General features: G+C 42.2%; 1 protein-coding gene across 1 annotated transcript in view; it reads right to left on the bottom strand.

Annotated features, from left to right (window-relative positions):
* TFF2 (trefoil factor 2) overlaps window positions 1-20613 on the bottom strand; it is a 74187-nt gene that overhangs the window by 7655 nt on the left and 45919 nt on the right. Inside the window, exons 5-6 of the mRNA XM_073328423.1 lie at window positions 14476-14622; window positions 10394-10543 (exon numbers count right to left, since the gene is read on the bottom strand). Coding sequence (XP_073184524.1) covers window positions 10394-10543; window positions 14476-14622 — 297 coding nt within the window. The remainder of the gene's footprint in view (window positions 1-10393; window positions 10544-14475; window positions 14623-20613) is intronic.

Below are 20613 nucleotides of genomic sequence, written 5' to 3'. Positions count from 1 at the left end.
AGCAGTCAACTCACCACAGTGAAGACACCACGGTAAGTCGATCTAAGTACGTCAACTTCAGCTACGTTATTCACGTAGCTGAAGTTGCATAACTTGGATCGACCCTCCCCCCCCCCCCAGTGTAGACCACGGTGCTCCACAGTCAGGGCATTTGCCTGGCATCTGCTAGATCCAGTTTTGGGGGCCCATGCTAGAGCAAGGATTTGAACTCAGAGCTACCCCTTCTGACTTGAGGCTCCAAACTACCAAGCTGATGGTGGGAGGGGGCAGTTTGCTCTCAGTCTCTCCTGTGAAGCTATTCCACTTTGTATAACTATTCATTGGGCCAAAAAGAGAAGCAGCCACTACATAGCTTAGTGTTTAAGGTGCTCACCTGAGAGGTGGCAGACATGGATTCAAGTCCCTTCTCTCCATCAGGCAGAGAGAAGGTCAGAGTTCAAGTCTTTGCTTCACAGCAGGGTTTCAAAGCTGGGTCTCTGCTATACCGGGCAGATGGCCGAACCACTAGGCTCACAGGGAATGAACACACACACGCTCTTTTGTTCTGAAGCTGGTCAAAACCAAAAGGGCCCAATTCTGAAATAGTGTCAGGTTGACCAACATTGCATTTTTCGGCACACACAAAAAATTCACCCAGCTCTAGTCTCAAATTGAATTGATAGGTCTTAATACTCAGTTCTCTCTCTCCAAGTTCTGCTTACAGATGGAAATCTGTGAAGTCTAAGTAGGTATTACTTAATCTTTCACGTCGTTATTAATTGGAACCCTTTCTTTTTTGTCTTTCAATAGGGATCTGCAGTACAGCAATACAATATTATTTTATGAGCAACATAATTCAGGTGCACAGTGATTAGCATATCACTGATTAAATATTGGAGATGGATCATCAGGAGCAGCTGCTCTTGTAGCAATAAAAATTAGATTCATTCAGTCCTTGAAGTGATCAGAAGTTCAGAACATTCAAGAGACATTGTCGGGTTCCCTAATGCTGGGTAACTACCAGCTCCTTTTTCACATTAATGTTTAAACTTAGAACAACATGGCTTTTGCTAATGTCCTACTGTCCTATAAAATGTCAGCCATATGAGAATATCAGTGGTTTGAAAAACCAGCACTTCAGCTAACAAGCACTCCTTGGAACATTAGTTATTTCATTAATGTACACCCCATAGAAATGTATTTGCGATTCTTTATTAAGAAGCACTCCTCCCTTTTATGAATCAGCCCTGCAGCAATATCCCCATGTGGTCTTTGGGGTACCTGTACTGCTGAAAGTGCACTCTAGAGGGGAAATTAAGGGACTCGTCATCACTGAAGACTCCAGAGCATGGCTTTTTTGAAGAGTGAGGATGTCAGCCCCTGTTGTCCTTGTTCAATTTAGATAACTACATTTTGCTTATATAAATCCCTCCAGCACTTGAATTGTATTCAGGTTTTTTATTCTTGTCCTGTCTTTAATTGTGTATTTTTGCTATGTACTGTTAGGGCCTGAGCTTGGTCCCATTGAAGCTGGTGGCAAAATTAACACCGACTTCAATGGAACGATCATTCCCTTAAAAAGTTTCAATATTCCTCTCCAGAGAGTTGCATTTTGGTGGTGCCTAAAATAAGTCCTGTATAGAGTTTATTAAAGCATTGTGGGATGGAAAGTAGTTTTAGATGAAGCTAAAAGACAGTCCAGTGGTTAGGCCACTAAGCTGGGACGTCTGAGACCTCGATTCAAGTCCTGGCTCTCCCATGAACTCCACATGTGATCTTGGGCAAGTTAGGCCCTCAGTCTCCAACCTGGAAAAACAGTACTTCATTATCTCTTAGGAATGTTGTGAAGATAAATACATTAAAGAGTTGAAGGTTATTCTGATCACTTACGGTGATGGGGGCCAAGTGGTGAAAGGCGTAGACTGATATCAATGTAAGCTATTGTATTGATTACTACAGGGAATCCACTTATGTCAAATATAGCTAAACTCTGTGCACAGTTTACTCTGTAAAACTCCCACTGAAGTCAAATGAGTTTTGCCTAGGTAAGAACTAAGGGCAATTGAGGATTTGCCTTGTGTCTCACCAGTGTACTAGTGTAATGGGGCTTGCTCAGGATTTTCCACAGAAATGTATTTTCTCTGTATGTGTCTTTTTTGCAGTGGGGAACTCAGCTATGTGATCACTGGAATACCCCCACGAACGACAAGGTGCATTCAAGAGGCAAGAGTGTGAAAGGGATCAGGAAGGAATGTAAAAAATAACATGTCACATATATTACTTTGTATCTCTGATCCTCTGGGAGAGATGCCAACAGCAGCACCTGTTTCTCCCTAGCAGACAAAACATCTCCAGCAAATGGGCCACTGCTGCATGCTGCAGCCTGTATCTTCTTTCTGTGGTTACCAATGCTCAGATATCAGGAGGCCTCGTGCAAACAAAGGAGCAGCAAGGGCGTTACCCAGATCCCCATACCTAAAATTCTGCAGCCCACAAATACACACTCACGGGTTTGCACTAGTTTTAAACAGACTGTTGATTCTATAGTAGAGAAAAATGGGCGAGGCTAATAACTGAAATTTTTCATTCTAATGCAGTATTCAGAATGCCAATTTGCTGTACGCTCATATCTATGGGTTTACTGGTAAAAACATTGTAGTCTGGACATCATGTACATCACAATATATTTTTACTATTATTATTTATTATCAGAAACCCAATAGGTAATAGTTATTTTGAGTCCTCTGAGACACAGTGTCTATATTAGTGTCTTTACTATGTGGTTGCAAATACCCTGTTTGTAGAGTCTTTTTTAAGCCCCAGAACCTGTCTGACAAGAAATTACCTGCTGACCATGGTGGTAGTAGGGTAATATTTTTGTTTACCAGTTTAAGCCCTCTTATTCCAGATACAATAGTCACACAGAAAAGAATTGGGTTAGCATTAGAAGCTGGTAGATCTAACAGCTGGATAAAAGGATCTGGGGTGACATCATGGTCCCAAATAGGTCAGTGGCAAAGCTCCCATTTACTTCAATGGGGCAAGATTTCATCCCTGCTTTTTAAACCTTTGTACTGGGTGTGTCTCAAAAGAAAAGGTGCTAAGGTCCCTACCCTGTAACAGGATCTCTGTGGTGGACCCTCACACACATGCAGAGTCTGAGTGAAGTCAGTGGGACTCCATAGGAAAGCACCAGTCCATCCATATGGAACCCTTTGCCAGATAGGGGCCTAGAAGATGACTCTAAAGTGTTCAGACTTTGAAGTGGACTGGTCATCCACAAGCACTCTTTACTTTGGGCGAACTGCCCCTGGGCATTGTGATGCTGGCAGACAAGGTGCCAGCTCATGCCAAGGCCCCTAGGCCTCACTGAACACTGACAAATGCACAGCTGGGAACCAGTCTGGCTCACTGGTGTGTTAGCATTGTTAAAGTAGATGTTAAGTTGATACAAATGCATTTAGTGTTTAGACTTGATGAAATGCTCGTAGGGTGCTGCATGTATTGATCTCACTTATAACATCTGGAGCCCCTGGTATAAATTATGCCGAGTGTTTGCATTGTAAAGCTCTCTAATTATGCAACTCACCAAACAGGAAAGAAGCATTCATTAGTGTAAAGTGCTGGTCCTGTACACAAGAAAGCCCACTGAAACCAAAGGAGCCACTGTGACACATCAAAGGACAAAGACTGTGTTGACTGCTCCCTCCACCTCCAGGAATAGGGGACCTGAGCATGAACTCACCCCATCAGCTTGAACTCTGGGGGAAGGGAATAAAGGTGTCTGACAAGGAGGAACTGTATCACTATGCTGCTTGGAGTTCGGAGAGGGCAATAATCTGAAGCATAAGCAAGGGATCCCCAAGCAGCTTGGGGCTTGTCTACTGAACAATGTTGTCGACAAAACTTTTGTCTTTCACGGGTACTTAAAAAAGCCCCCTCCCCCCCCCGCAAAACACAAGTGTTTTGCTGACGCAAGTGGCAGCATGAACGCAGCTTTGTTGGCAGGAGTGCTCTCATGCCCACAAAGCTAACACCTCTCGCGGGGCTGGAAGTATTTTGTCGGCAACAGTCAACAGTGTTCACGCACGCTGACTTTTAGTCACAAGGCTGTGTCGACACAGCCTTGTCGCTAAAAGCTGCGTAGGGGAGACAAGCCCTTAGTTTGGGTTAGCCCTAAAGCGACACAGAGCGCTTGCATATATAGTAGCTGCTATCACCTTTGGGAATCTAAGATGGTAGCTCCTGTGTGTGCATGTTTACCTGCTTTAACCTTGTAAATAACTCGCTTATTTCTTTTTATTTAGCTAGGACTATGTAATTGGCTACAAGAATTGTCTTTGGTTTGAGATCTGAGGTACAATTGATCTGGGATAAGTGACTGGTCCTCTGGGACTAGAAGTAACTTGAATATTGTGGTGATTTTTGGTGTAAGGGATCATCCATCACAAAGGCAAGCTTGCCTAGGCGGCAGCCCAAGGGGACTGTCTGGGACTCCATGTTAAGGCTGTTGTAATGCTGGAGGAATTCACACTGGATACTTGGTTGGTGAAATCTAAGTTTAGAACTCACAACCAGTTTGGGGTTTGTGCCCTGCTTCTTCCTGGACACGAGCCACTCTAGACAGCTCGCCAGGCAGTCTACACTAGCAATATTGCTAATCCCAAACATTCAGAAATAACGAGTAAGCCCCCCAAAATCACACAATTGGCTTAAAAATATGAGATTTTAGAAAATATTTTTGAGGGTTTTTTATATGACTTGGTTTCTGAGTTTTTAGGGTGCATTGGGCTCAGTTTTTCAGGCTTTTCTCTGAAACCATGAGGACTAGAAGCTATTTTTTAAAAAAATGAAAGTTGAGATTCTCAGCTCAGAGAGCTCAGTCTGTAAGAGAAACAGTAAATTCCTCAAGGACTTGGCAAAGCACTCCTCCTATTGCTAGCACGGTTGGAACTGCACCAGTGTGAGACCAATGATGGGAGTAGTCCCTGCAATTCTCAGTTTAGGTGCAGCTGAAATGGTGCAGAGGCAAACATTCAGGGTGGTGGTGTTTCCACCCATCTTAGACAAATGTGTGCTGCTGTGTGTTTATTTCTGAGATAACACTTTAGGATAGATTGTAGTTTTTAAGCCACAATCCTGAAAAGAGGGTGGTGCAGAGCCACACCAGAGATTGCATCTTGGAGAACAGAGTCTCTGCCAGGGCTGTTCCTTGTGTACGGGCAATAAGCAATCTGCTCCATAGATTAGGGTGGAGAAGAACATCCCGCACCCAGTGCACTGGCCCTGCTCCATATGCTGGTGTGGAGCCACGGCCCTGCCCATTCCCCGGCGCACACAGACTGCTATTGTGAGTGGCTGTTACACAGCCAACCAAGTGGCACAGGAAGACTTCTTATGTGTCCCTGGTTAAGCAGGGGTCACTCACAGTCTAACCCTAATTGTTTGATTTTTATATCACCTCCGTTTAGACATAATCCCACCTTTTAGGGGAAAGCCTGTTAAGAGAATCAGTTATCAAAAATATGAGACCTACTAAGTATTTTGTTAGGAGTAATTCATTTACACAAGGGTGTGGTTGATATGACGCAGTCACCCTTACGATCTGATCGGCCACACCAAATGACTAAACATGCCATTGATCTGCTGCAAAGCTCACTCCCTTGGTTTTCCTTTCCATAGTTCCGATAAATACTATGTGGTATCTTATAGGGAAAGTTAAAAAATGGAACCCTATTTTTCTAGTCAAAGTTCTTGACCAGCTCTACTATTTTCTGTACTTGCCTGGGCCATGAACCAGAGATTTAATTTAACTGTTTAATTATACTAATCTTCATATAGAAGCCCAAAAGTCCTGCAGTCTGATCACTGAAATACGTTAAGTAGATAGTTTACTACAAAGCCAAACATAGAGTTTTAGTATTTTTGCGTATGGAAATAGTGGGCTTTTTTTTTAAAATGAGGAATGAAGGTTGGCCCAGCGATTAGGGCACAAATCAGGAGCGCTCAATTCCCTGCTCTGCCACAGGCAACCTATGAGATCTTGGGCAAGTCACTTAGCCTCTCTGTGCTTCAGTTCCCCATCTGTAAAATGGGGATAAGAGCACTGCCCTAACTCACAGTGGTGTTGTGTGGATAAATAAATACATTAAAGGTTGTGAGCTGCTCAGATATAATGATAAGGGGAGGGCATATAAGTACCTTTAGACATATTGAGATAAACCCACCGTCCTGACCAGTATAGTCACAAAAAGAGCCATGGAAGCTTTCTTAGGTTAGTCTGGTGTGCTGGCCAGTTCCAATAGTTACCAAGGCCAGGAGAAAAGCACTAGTTGCACATGCAAAAAAATTACCAATCATAATTGTTTTGTAGCAATTGGCAAAGTTTAAGCTTTCTTTCAAAGTTAAAGTCTTAACCCTGAATAGTCCTGAAAAACAATAGCAGGTGCAAAGCAATGAAATGCTCCCTTCTTCCAGTGCATTCAACTCTATAAAGTGTTCATTCAAAACCCAGCTGAGACCACTTAATTAATACAAAAAAACCGAGGAGTACTTGTGGCACCTTAGAGACTAACAAATTTATTTGGGCATATTGGATGCATCCGATGAAGTGGGTTTTAGCCCACGAAAGCTTATGCCCAAATAAATTTTTTAGTCGCTAAGGTGCCACAAGTCCTCCTTGTTGTTTTTGCTGATACAGACTAACACGGCAACCACTCTTAAATAATGCAGTGATTAAGCAAGGGTAATAACATAAATAAATGTACCTCTCCTATTCCACTAGGTGGTGCCAGAATTGTGGCTTTGTATATCAGGGTGTGGTTGGCCTATTTCCTGACATCATTTCTTTCATGGCAACTGACTCTGCTGTGAGTAGTTAGTGGTGTAAAAGGGATGTGAGTTGGGGCATGCACTCAGCTGCCCCAGGGCCTGGTATCGCACACTGATGTTACAGTTAGGAGTAACTCCACTGACACCAGTGCGACTGGGAGCTCACTAACTTCAGGGGCAATTGAGGGTGGAGAGCACCTTTTGGGTGCTAGCCCAAAGCATTGCCTCTAGCTCTCGTGAGGATGTGTACACAGAGATGGGCTACAACCAGCACATACTGAGGAATGTACCAAAGATCCTCCACGCCCCCGCCCCCATGCCAGCTCTAGCACTGAATCAGTTATACGGGTGTTAGCATTTGCAGGAGCCACACAGGGACACGGCTCCAGGGCCCAGATTCACAAAGGAATGTAGGTGCCTAAATCCCAGATTTAGCCACTACTGTGATCCACAAACATCCTGCTCAGTTACAGCCCTTCATGATGACAATGGATGGTCACTTGGCCAAGGAAAGTGAATGACAATGATTCTATGGCCTGGTAGTTGAGGCCCTCACGTAGGAGGCCTAAATTCAAATCCTTGCTGTGGAGACTATTGAATTATTTATGAAAGTGGAACTGCATGAAAACCTCCTAAGCTTACTTTTACCAGCTTAGGTTAAAACTTCCCCAAGGTACAAACTATTTTACCCTTTGCCCTTGGACTTTTGCTACCACCACCAAACGTCTAACACCGCTTACTGGGAAAGAGTTCATTTGGAAACGTCTTTCCCCCCCAAATCCTCCCAAATCTTACCTCCCTTTTTTCTGGGGAAGGTTTGATAAAAATCCTCACCAATTTGCATAGGTGACCACAGACCCAAACCCTTGGATCTTAGAACAATGAAAAAAACATTCAGTTTCTTAAAAGAAGAATTTTAAAAGAAGAAAAGGTAAAAAGAATGACCTCTGTAAAATCAGGATGGTAAATACCTTACCGGGTAATTAGATTCAAAATATAGAGAATCCCTCTAGGCAAAACCTTAAGTTACAAAAAGACACAAAAACAGGAATCTCCATTCCATTCAGCACATCTTATTTTCTCAGCCATTTAAAGAAATCATAATCTAACGCATATCTAGCTAGATTACTTACTAAGTTCTAAGACTCCATTCCCGGCAAAAGCATCACCCAGACAGACACAGACCCTTTGTTTCTTCCCCTCTCCAGCTTTGAAAGTATCTTGTCTCCTCATTGGTCAGGTGCCAGTGAGGTTATCCTAGCTTCTTAACCCTTTACAGGTGAAAGGGTTTTTCCCCTGGCCAGGAGGGATTTTAAAGGAATTTTCCCTTTCCTTTATATTTATGACAGTTACCAAAAAGATTTTGACTCAAACATTTTTTCAATTTGCTAAAAAAATTCAGAAAATGTCTTTTTCGGTTTGAGACAAAACTAAACTTTTTTGAATTGTTTTCAAAATTGCTAGCAAACCAAAAAAAAGCAAACAATCCATTATTTGTTCAGCTGTACAGAAGCACTCTTCCTTTAATCCAGTAAAGGTACCTATTTTACAATGTTTTCTCAATCTGCTGCACTCTCCTGGCAGGATTCCTAAATGAATGAATTGCAGAGGTTTCCTGAAACCATCTCTGAGTCGTGTAGTTCACCAGCTCTACACAGCAATTCCTTACTGTTCTGACTCTGCCACTTCTTAGTGTGTGTGTTCCTTATATCAAGTAGGGAGGGAATTGTGTCTAATAACTACTTAATCTACCACAATTTACAGCTATCAGCATCTAACCCACCGCTCAATGTAAGTTAGGTCTGTGACTGAGCTTGAGGATGCCAGGCTGTTAAAGTTCACAGCTACAAAGCTTGGCTCTTTAGCTCAAGTTGTAGTCATTTGTACTTCTTGCTCTGGAGGTATCTGATTAGTCCTTTATTCCATCAATGTAAAGGGACCTTAAAGTGAATGAGCCATTATGAGTACAAACTAGAGGTGGATGGGAAATGGTATTTCTGGTCCAGCAAAAATTGTAGAGGTCAAGGATTTTTCCCTTCCTCAATGGGACAAAATTGAGACCCTTAAAATTTTTCAAGCAGCAGCCAGGTGAGACAATAGCCAGTGGCTGAAGCACTCACCTAGGATGAGCAAGATACCACTTCAAGTTCCTGCTCTGAATTGGGCAGAGCATGGATTTGAACCTAGTTCCCACAGAGACTATTAGCGTTTTGAAGAGAAAGTCCCTCCTGGACCCAAGAACCCTCCCCAGTGAAAGTTTTGTAGAAACTGTCATAATTTTGTGAAAAGTTTCAGTTTCAACAAATCAGCATTTTACAACAACAGTTTCATCAAAAAATTCCCCCCAGCTCTGGTAAGGGCATCGCAATCTGACCCTAACTGAAAGTCCTGTGGTTTGTGTCAGAAATATTTTGACTAATGTCTCATCTGCAGAGCACTAAAGTATGTACATCTAGAGGAAGGGAGAAATATTGGGACAATTAAAAACAAAGGACAACTCAGCATTTATACATTTTGTTTTGATTCTTTTATTGCTTTGGACAGCTGCTTGGTACCAACCTACTAAAAAGAATAAAAGCTATGATTAACTGGGTCATCGGAAAAGGAGTAAATCCAAGGCAAAAATGATCTGGAAATCAGAATTATTACAGAGTGCAAAGTGTAAGATGTGAAGGTTTTCTATTATTTTCCTGTGTGAGTATATCCATTGACAGAGAGGTTCCTGGTGCAATTTCCTGGTGCATGGTCTCTAACAATCTAGGGGAGAAAGAAGGGAAATGGGTTAAGAGTTGAATTTTTTCATCAGATCCACAGAAGATTAAAAGCACGTGTTTGCCTGTGGCAGATAACAAAAAGTGGTATGTCAGGCAATTATTCAGCACAACAGTTCCCTCTTACACATCTTTCTATATGTTTAAGGCACATGAGTTATGAAGATCTATCAAGGAGCGTGTGTAAAGGTGTTATTATTTCTGTGACACAGAGGAGATGACTAAGCTGAGGGCTGTGATCCACAGAGGGGAAGTTCCAGAGAGGCTGAGATGCCCCATCTGAACTCTGAACCACCTTCCTGTGCCCTCCTTATGGCACTGACACCCTGATGGCCGGTCCTAGGATGCAGGATCCCGGTTGGAGAGGGTTAGCCGCAGAGCAGTACTAAGTACTGTATGCACAAGAACTGTCTTCATATCCCTTTATCGCCACACATCTTGCATCACTGCAGGCAACATTATAACAGCAGTGAGTGTCATGTAATACATTGTTATGTCCTGCCTCAGCATAGGGGGATGGACTGGATGAGCTCTTGACGTCCCTTCCAGGCCCACATTTCTATGATTATTCATCCCCCCTTTTTTAAACATTAAAGATCTCTACCTCACTCACACCCTGAGCATGCAAGCCTTCAACACAAGCAAATAATGACGGAAGACTCCATGAAGCTTAGTCTAAGGGAATTCTCTACTAACGCTTAGCCTGCAAAGTCTCATGCAGATCAGAACGTAAAAGAGTAAAATTCCCAACTACAAGCCTCTATGTGTTCATGCCCTGAGAAAATTAACTTTACTTCACACACATAACTTACCTTCTTCTACCAGAAGAGGATAAAAGCACCAGGCGACAGCAGGGGGTCTTGACTCAAAACAACATCCTCTCGCCTTACATACTCTAGCAGGGATGCCGGGGTAACCACAGTTCTTTCTGAGTTTTACCTCTGCTGGACAGACCTTTTTATCTGTTTTTTTTTTAAAAAGGCACGTTACCTTAGGCTTCTTTTATTCTATTCATTATTAATATTACAATAGCACCCAGGACCCCCAGTCATGGACCAGGTGCTGATCAAACACAGAACAAAAACACAGTTCCTGCCCCAGACATCTGACAATCTAAGTGTAAGACCAGACATCAGATGGCTACAGACAGGTAGGTGGAGGCGTACATGATGTTTATTTGTAATCCACTGACAAACTGTTACTTTAATAGCACTGGACTTGGTTATAAAAATTGAGAGACAGAGTCCCTGCTGCATCAAACATGTGCTGGGTGTGGTGGGGGGAGGAGGGTTCTGTTAGGGAGCCCGTTACAGCTCCTTGATTCTACACCCAGCCTTGGTCACAGGTGCAGTTTAGAGCAACTAGGGACCAGCTGCTAGATGGGGATTGTGGGAGTGCATGGTGCTTTGGCTGCTCCCATTGCTCTGAGTGAGGTAAAGGGAGTGCAGTGGGGGCAGAGAATTTGGCCCACATTTCCTACAGAAGGTGCTAACCGCAGAAACTGCCTGATTTAAATAATCCAGCAGAATGAAGGAATCAAAACCAGATCCCAGTACCTGGAAGCAAAAGGTTAAATGTTTTAATAATTGTGTAATAATTGGCTTTGTACAGAGTGTAAATTTCTCTGATCTGGGGCACGTGTAACATGACAACAATGCAGCTTAGAACTTAAACAATACATTAGTGAGGTTTGGCCACTGAACATGACAGCCAGGCCAATCTTCTCAACATAGGTACCAGATTCACATGGGGCAAAGCTATGCCTGTTTAGCTTAAGTCCAGAATAAAGGGGGGTGGGGAGCCCTCCCACCTCAGCAGGATTGTGGGGAGGAATTGTGCCTCAGAGGCAAAATGCTTCCTAGAACTACCTAGCATGCAGGAGCAGAGTCAATGGTGGAGTCATGATCTTGCATCTTCCTCACCCCTCCCCACTAAAAACAATGGTGGTGTCTCCCCCTGCCCTAGGGAGTCAGAATGGAACAGAACCTGTGTTCTCCAGATCACATAGACTGCAATTCAGCCTGACCCTTTCATAGGGCAGATCTGAGAAAGGTTCCCTAAAGCCTCAGAAATCAGAATCTGGCTCTTAACAAGGGTGTTGTACCGTCTTAGCCTGGTGGGAGGAGCACAGCCTAGGTGGACAGACAAGAGCAGTTGTTCAGCAAGTAGGTCAGACTGAGGGGAATTGGTTATATCAGTGCTCAGCCTTCAATCATGTGAGGGAAGTAGGCTGCTTAGGAGGTAATCAGGGTCCATGCTTCAAACTAGTGGTGAAAGCTCACATTGGGATCCAGGAGACCATTGCAGAACTGACATCAACTGATAACTGTAGCTGTGCATATCTGTTTGGTAAATCTCCAATTCCCCTTCAGTAGCTGTGGAAAAACTTATGTGGGCATATCTCACCACCATGCAGCCCAGGTATGATGTTCCTGCACAATAATATTTATTGATGTACAGTCCTGCTCTGAAAAGTGAATTTGTAAAAATGGCACTGTGCGATTCTGCCATTTGTTTCTCATGATTCCCATAAGAAACACGTTCCATTTATAAAATAAAATGATTCCCTCCTCGCCCTCCTAATTCTCAGAGTACAAAATCAGTCTGGGCTCTGACGGCCCAGATGGCTTCTTTCTGTCTCATGTATTGTATAAATTGTAATAAAGGTTCAGTTAGAAAACTGCCTGTTACAAGTATGCAATCTCACTATTTTCATATTATGTCCTCAGTGCTAAATGCGCAACTCCAGTTGCCTTCAATGAGTTTGCATGGCTTTAACTAATTGGAACTTAGAGTAGAAAGTTGTTGATGATGCAAAAGAAGGAATAAAACGTATCTTCCGCCCAGAGCTGTGGTGGCTCTTCAGGGTCGACAGGAGTAAAGATCTGGTTGTGTCATTAAGGTAACAGGAAAGAACTGAATACAGGGGGGAAGCAAACCTGCTGAGCAAGAAGCTGCCTTTTTTGAATGCTTGATTTTCAGAACTGAATCACACTTATATTCTTTTCTCTTTGACCCTGGTTTTTGTTTGTTTGTTTTCCCCCAGTCCTCCTCACTGCTGAATAGAGATTTGGCTACTTAGGGGCTGGAATGGAAGCATTATCCATCTTATCTTTATGAAAGGTAATACAAATGACTCATCATGATAGAGACCAAATGACTTATGGATGCTGAACCTAGTCCGTAAAGTATTAAGGTGTCTGTGAACTATACTGCTACAGCAGGTCTGATGTGCAGTAGTTATGTGAATAATAAGAGAGTTTCTACACTTACCATTCTACTGTTGATGAGTACTTTGCATTGTCTCTCCTAGTCAATATGTTTATAAATATCTAATACTACTGGAAAAGCTTTACACAGGGTTTGCTGCCCTTTGGGTGTTCTTAGTAGGACTCTCCTCTGGCATAAGTTGCCTAAAAGCAGGGTTGAAATGGGATTGTTCTTTCTTTTTAAGAGCTCTTTAGTTCTCAAGTTTTTTTCAGGTAAAACTACACCTCTTTCTTTTGGAGAAGGGTGTTGAAAAGGGGTGTATCATCCCATGTCTGTTTGATGTTGTTTCTTCTCTTGGCCCTAAAATAAAAGGATTTGAATTCTATGGCCTAAATACTCTGGGTACCAAAGAGAGGATATTCTTGAATGTAGGTGTTTCGCTACTTCTCTGTCTATTCCTTGTTAGCCAGAAACAAACTTGCTCCAGTGTACATGTTCAATATCCTCCAACTACTCATGTTAAGAGTTGGTGGCTTCATTTACAGATAAGAATCCCTTGCCCTTCTTGACTTCAGTGGATAGTACTAAATTAGAATTAAGCATTATGGATACAATAAAACAAAAGGAAAAGGCAGCCCCTTTAGATATTTATTAATAGGACTGGACACCACATAGCTCTGAGGTCTTTGCAAGGTACTCTAGAGGTCTTTGAGGCTAAATTAATTAATTCATTTATTCTGTATAGGGACCAACTCTATGGCGGAGTTTCTATCTCCAGCCTGGAATCACTATAGAATAGTTTCCTCAGTCAAGTCCTTAGTGTCTTGAGTAACATCTATGGCTCAAATCTTGCTATATGAAGCATGCAAGCACAGCAGAATTTCCCTGTATGCTACATGTTGCAGGATCAGAGCCATGGCCCTACAATTCCTATTGAGTTAAGTCTGGTGTCCGTTAGAGACAAAGTTTGGGAACATCTTTTCAAATTTTAAGGAAAAAAACAAAATAATACAGGATCCATAGGACTTATTCAAGGAAGAAGCTAAAGCAGGGGCTGAGGTTCTGCAGTTGGGGCACCTTACCTGAAGAGCATAATGGGAGGGATGCTGTGAATGAGTGCGGGGGAGGGGAGGAGAACAGAAAACTGGAGTTAAAATGGGGAGTGAGTGAGAATGGAGAGAAGTATCAGGAGTTTGGAGAGACTGGAGAGAAGATAGACCCAGGGGTCTTTTGCAGAAGGCACTAAGCAGTTAAAGATGGGCTCATGTCCCCTTAAAGATTTTTTTTTTCCTGGCCTTGGATCAGACTTGATGTGGAGTAACTCTAGCCCTGGATAGCCACTTAGAAAACAAATATAAATTAACAAAGACATTCCTAACTTTAGTCAACACGGCTGCAGATGGGGGCCACTTTTAATTACTTGCTAACTTCTATCCAGGAGAGAAAGCAAATGACTGATGTAGAGCATGTGAGAAAAATAGAGATATAAGAGACTTGAAAGTAAGGTTGAATGTTGCCTACGCTAGTATTTTTCACTGTCCTCACTCTTTGCAGCGTTCTAACAGAAATCTGCACCCATTTGGTTGTCCTTCTTATTGTGTAAGTAGCACTGTTTCCCACCTGGACACATTTTTGCATAGTTAAGCACTAGGGAAATCAGACACGTTTCAGAAAGGTACATTACATTTCCTTGCGAGAGGAATGAAGCACCAGGGGACACCAGGAACTTCTGAATTGAAACAGCATCCTTTGTCCCCGCATTGCTTGGCAGTGATTCCTGGAGGCCCGCAGTTCACTCTGTTTTTTGGAGCCACAGTACATTGGCATGGAGCTGTTTAGAACAAAAATCAGTGTTACCATCTCTCTCTCGTTATCCCTATTAGTGTTTTTTTTATCAGTGGCACTTTCACTGGTTTCAAACAATCTTGCAAACATAAATTCTCCATGACCCACTGAAGCCAGAAATCATTTGGTCTACAGCTTTTCAACAGTATGAAGATACTGGCTCCATTGAGGTCAATGGCAAAACTTCCATTGACTTCAGTGGGACCAGGGTTTCACCCATTAAGAATTAGTGTCCTCCCCCAAAGCCCATTCAGGTAATGGAATGAGGCCCACTGAGTTCAGTAAACTTTGGATCAGGCCCAGGAGTAAGAATGTAACATCATATACTATTCCAGATCCAGAAAATTTTGACACCTTTGCTGATCTTTTAGAAAGAAAGAGAGAGAGAAGGGTTCCATGCAAATTAATTTAGTTGTGAAGATGCAAAACCATGGTAGTCAGGTTATTGTAAAATAAGGGATCAGATGCAAATTGTAATAGCTGGAATTTTAACATTCTAATCTTACAGTAGAGGCATCAGTAATAGATTGGTTCAATAAAAGCTGTCTAAATGCATCAAACCTAGTTACTTGCTGCCCATTTCTTGGGTTGTCTAATTGGATTTCTTTGTCTGATTATGCAGTATTTATATACAACTTTCTGCTTGTATTGGCACAACAGTGTGGTATAAGTTAAAATAAACAGTGTGCTTTTTGCAGAGAATTGGCTACAATAGCACATCATGAGGCAAGATCTTTCTGGTTTTCTAGTACCAGGTTCGATGTCTATTACTACTCCTTTTTGTAGGTTGCTGCTTGTTTTGCTAAGCGTATGAATGTTAATCTTGCTCCCAGTGAAGTCAGGGGGATTTTTGCTATTGAGTTCAGTAGCAGCCGGATCAGGGTCATGGAACAATACCTTGAGATGAAATGTTAATATTTTATTGTACACAAATAGGAGTTCTGCTCTTGCTGCTATTGAAATCAGCAGCATCAGGCCCATGTAAGTACTTCTGAATGCAATAGCAAATAAATATACTTACCTGGGGGTTCTGCTCCTTCAGTCAGTGCACTGAGCCCTAAAATGAGGATGACTGACAGTAACTGGATCCCCTTCTGGTCCATTGCAGTGTGGAGTTTTCAAAAAGAAAAGAGAGAGAATTTGGATCTCGGATAAGTACCCCTTACATTCAGAAGGGTTCATTTTATACCCTATTCTATGTTTGTGCAGTAGGTTCAGATAATGCTTTGCCAGACCAGGCTCCACCTAGAGTATCTTTTTCTTTTGATTAGAAAATCTAACCAAGTATATCATATATGTGGTGGTGATATCCATTTGATAAAATGAAAACTCCTGTGACAAACTGCATTAATCATACACCTTTGACTACCTCACCTGAGCTCTTTTCCTTGGGGACATTCCAAACCTCTGAGCAGCTTCAAACTGTCGCTGCATATTTCTAATAAAACAACTTGCCAGAGCAATATTTTCCCTCCAAATATATAATTTCCGCTTCAAGACTTCCACTGGGCCAAGGCCCAGAGCAGGCGATATTCACTCCTGAACCAGTGAAAGGATAGCTCACAATCCATTTGGCCTATAGAGAAGAAAACCACTTCACATTAGGAAGTAAAGAACTGTTGTGTTAATTTCAATGGAATAGGTGAGCCCAGGGAGTCAAAGGTATTAACCTGACCCTGTCACTGTACAACACCAAATAGTCCAATATGGTTTGGGGTTATGATGAGCAGAGAGACCTTGGTCAGCTTAATCCCAGGGTACAAACAAACAAAAAAAAAAGGCCAAAGTTTGGAAATGTATTGATTAGGTCACACAAGAGAAAAAACATCTTGCAATAGAGTGGTTATGCAAAACAAACTTAATCCAAACTTATCAAAGTCCTTTTTAGAGCGAGGATATTGGTTAAAGTCTCATATTTTGTCAAACAGTCCATCTTAGTGGAGAAGAAAGGATTAGTTCTGTTGTATATTGAGTTGACCTCTGAGAATGGTGTTTACTTTTTCTGCTTCTGGCAAAACAGAAAGAAAAAGGAAGGAAGAAAAAGGATAGTAAAGGTGGGAGAAATAAGGCTTTTGTTGACATTCTCACAATACAAAGGGATGGTCAGTCACAGGTGGATGCTTTGGGCTGTCAGGTTGGCCATGACAGCTATTGCTCTGGACTCTGGCTCACTTCCCTGGTCTGGGATGTCATATGGCTGGTCCGGTCAGGTCCCTCTCCTTTATCCATCTCAGGCTGCATGGACTTCAATGAGCCATTTAATCTTGTTGTGCTGGTATCAGGTGGTGCGACTGGTCTCTGGCTCAGGTGTAAAGCTAGCAGACAGAGCCCCAGAGGAAGATAGTAGTGGACGCAAAGGAAAAGAAAGACAGGGTAGAATCTCACGTATATCAGTCTGGGATCCTCACTGGTCCAGCAGTGATCGTCAGGCGTCCTCACTGGTGTGCTGGTCTAGACATACTGATGATCAAGGTCCACCAGCGAAGGACAGTCTCTGGAATGAAGCAGAAGCCTGTTGGCCTTTGCTCAAGAGATTCCCCCAGGAGTCTATTCCCTATTTGATCCCCGGAGAGTCCCTTTTATAAGAACCCTAAAAGGGTGGCGCTGGGTAGAATAGCTCATACCCTCATTACTTGTCCACCAGTTAGTCCTGATTTCCAGCACATCAATTTTGGTCCATTAATTTCCATTCTCTTATTAACCAGATATGATCTCAACACAGCCCTGGGGTTGGATCAGTAGAGCTTTCTGTCTGAACTAGTCCAGTCTCTGTCTCCCTTTCATATCTTTTTCTGTCCACACTTGTTATAGGTGATGGTAACATTTTGTGAACTTTCACCCACTTTCTAACAGTTGTGCTCACAATTGGGGTCGGCCTGATAGACACCATTATTACACCAATCTTTCCAGTGGGGAAATCAATTTGTTTCTAACTCTGATAGTCTGTGTGATATTAGACCCATACCTCTCAACTTGCCAAGGCACAAATGTGACAAAGACCAAAAAGGGGCATAAAATTATTCATGCAGGTACATTACAGTGCTGTGGGATTCACCTATTTAGTGTAATGACCCCGTTACTTCTGTCTTAAATAATTTCAAACAAAAGGGCGGTGTATTGAAGACCATGTACAAATTTTAACATTATTACTTTAAGAGTAAGAGGTTTCTTGGTCCTGCTTGCAGGTTATGGGGTCTGTAGGGAAGCATGTAGTCTGGGCCTAGCACAGTTTGTCAGCAGACAGACAGCCTAGAGTTAGGTGAGATGAGTTATGCTTCTCTGTTTTAGGGAGCAGCCTGCTTTGTCTCTCTCTTTTTCTGGGTTCTTTTATCATTCTGATTTCTAAGAAATAATGTAGTGTTATGTTGCAATCTTCCAGTACGAGTATTTTGTTTTTATTTGGCTTCTCTGTTTGTATCCTGTGAAACATAAAAAAAAAATGAGAGGGACACCAAATCTGTGAGGAATGTAGGGAATTATGGGATTAAATTGAAAGACGTTCCTTAGAAAGAGGTTTCTTTGAGAGGTATGATCAGAGCTTAAAATCCTGACACCACTGTTAATAGCCTAAGATAGCTTTTCCATAGTTAGAATTTTCATACTGTATTGTCTGCCTTTGTGGTCTGTTTTGTCAGACATGATTCCAAGGCATGTAATGTGGAAGGATACAAAAACAGTACTAATAAAAAGAAGATAAATATTTCTGTGGTGTATTGTATGCTGTGAACATAACTGCTAAATATTTTTAATGTAAAATGTGGCAAATGGAGAAAACAGAATGGTGTACTTTGCTAAAAAGATTTTATTGGCATCTATTTGGGATGACCTGCATACATCACTTGTGTGTGGGTTCATCACTCAGGAGCTATGTAGATCTTCTGAGACTCATGCTGACAAAATCTTTGAGCCACACCTGCATGTGTTCTACAGCTACCATGTTCAGCTAGTTACTTCAATGACCAAGAGAAAATGATGTTCTGCATATATGCAGTCCTGACTGGCAGAGTGTAGGTCTTTGATCCTTTTAGTGGCTGGACCATATATAGAGATGTATGAGCCTGCGACTGCTTCCAAAAGAGTAGGCTAGTTTATAGGTAGATCATCAGCTGGTGTAAACAGTCATAGCTCCATTGAAGTCAATAGAGCTCTGACAATTTAGATCAGCTGAGGATCTGATCATTTAGCTCAAGCAAATAGGGCCTCATGCTTTTTGATCCAGAGGTCCGGTGTTCATTCCCCACAAATGACCCATGCAGGGGGCATAGTTACATATTGACAAGGGAAAAAATGAATTCCCTTTGCAGGTTTTTTTTTTTTGGGGGGGGGGGGGGAGAGGAGGGACTTCTTGCTTTTAATGATCAAAAAGGAACCACCTCTCCTCCCCATTTCCATGCTCTGGCTTGTTCACTATAGTCCACCCCCTTGCTCCCAAGGTTACCCTATTGTGGCTAATCAAAGGCAAGTCCTGACTCAGTGGACATTATTTGGTTGTTCTGTATGGGAATTCTGTTGCCATTGTTTACTATGTTGCACTGAGGCGGGAAAGGACAGGCAAGTATGGAGGGCAGCAAGGAAGGCATAGAGGCAGGTAGCATGAGGGTCTGGCAAGTCCATCTACCCAGTGCACTCTCTACACAGTTCAAGATGCAGAATGCTTTACAAAGGCATAAAGCCTCCTGATACTGGCACTCAGTCAGGGCACGTCATCTTCAAACCGGCGCAGCTCTGCTTCCACAGATACACAACTGATTAGACTAGTTGGAACATGGACTGGACTAAATCTCCCATGATGCACCACCATCGCCCCTCTTATTGAGTTGCATCATGGGAAATATAGTCGAGGCAGGGAGAATGGGGGCAAGAGGCAGTTGAACTATAACTCCTATGAGGTACCTGGCAGCATTTCTGAATCAAATAGATTCATTTTTGGCCAACATTTTTTCAGTCTTCAAGTATTTGGGGGTGGTGGGGGTTGAAAAAAGTCAAATGTGTCATGGAAATTAGGCTGTTTTCTAGAAAAGTGTCACTTAATCAAAAATCCAGTTTTCCAAGTAATTTATTGGCCATCCCTAACTAACTCAGCCTGTTTCCACTCCCTACCTCAGACAGTTTATACTCTGCACATATTGATGGGATGTGCCCTCCTGCTCACCAGGAAAATCTTCCTGTTCACTAGTATCAAATGGGTGAATGACTTTTTTAAATCCCTGGCTTGTTTCCTGCACTGAGTTCTTTGACAGTGTGCTATTCGTCAACATTAAGAACTCTTTTCGCCTCCCCCATTTGTTTTGAGGATCACTTGTTAATTGAAAAAACATTACTGACCCTGTAATAAATATTTTGGCCTACCATAGCAAAGCTCATTTTTCTCAAAATCCATCCATACTCCATTTATTGGAGTTTCTTTCTGGAAGTCATGATCCATCAAAGTATAATGGGTTAGCACTTTGTTCATCCTTTGCTTCATATATTTTGCAGGAGCAAGCAGAAGTGGTCTGTGTTACAAGTTAACATCCAGCAATTCATGATAGACTTCTTCCTACCATCACATGGAGAAAACTTCACATTTCAGGTAAAGGAATTCAGTTTCTTGTCCTACACACAATTTTGTCAATGCAACCTAAGAGTCTGATGCAGCACACACGGAAATCAATGGGAGTCCTTTCACTGGCTTCAGTGGGAGCTGCATCAAACCATAAGAAAAGCTTAGGTAGCTGAAACCTTCTTCTTTTATATGAAAAGCAAATGACTAAATCAATTCCTTTGTACCCAAAAGTGAGGAACTTTGTTGCTGTCAGAACGGGGCAGCAATGTTGAGTTGATTACTAGACCTTGGTGTGACTCCTAAAACGTACTTATAGAATTTGTCACTCCTATTGCTTAATAAATTATTTATTAAGTTTGTTATCCTTGCGCTGTCAAGTGTTGAGCCCAGTCCCATTCTACTCACAAGGGCAAAACTTCCACTGAAGATTTA

Source organism: Lepidochelys kempii, chromosome 1, assembly GCF_965140265.1.
Source record: "Lepidochelys kempii isolate rLepKem1 chromosome 1, rLepKem1.hap2, whole genome shotgun sequence".
Taxonomy (NCBI): Eukaryota; Metazoa; Chordata; order Testudines; family Cheloniidae; genus Lepidochelys; species Lepidochelys kempii.
This window is presented reverse-complemented; position numbering and strand designations above follow the sequence as displayed.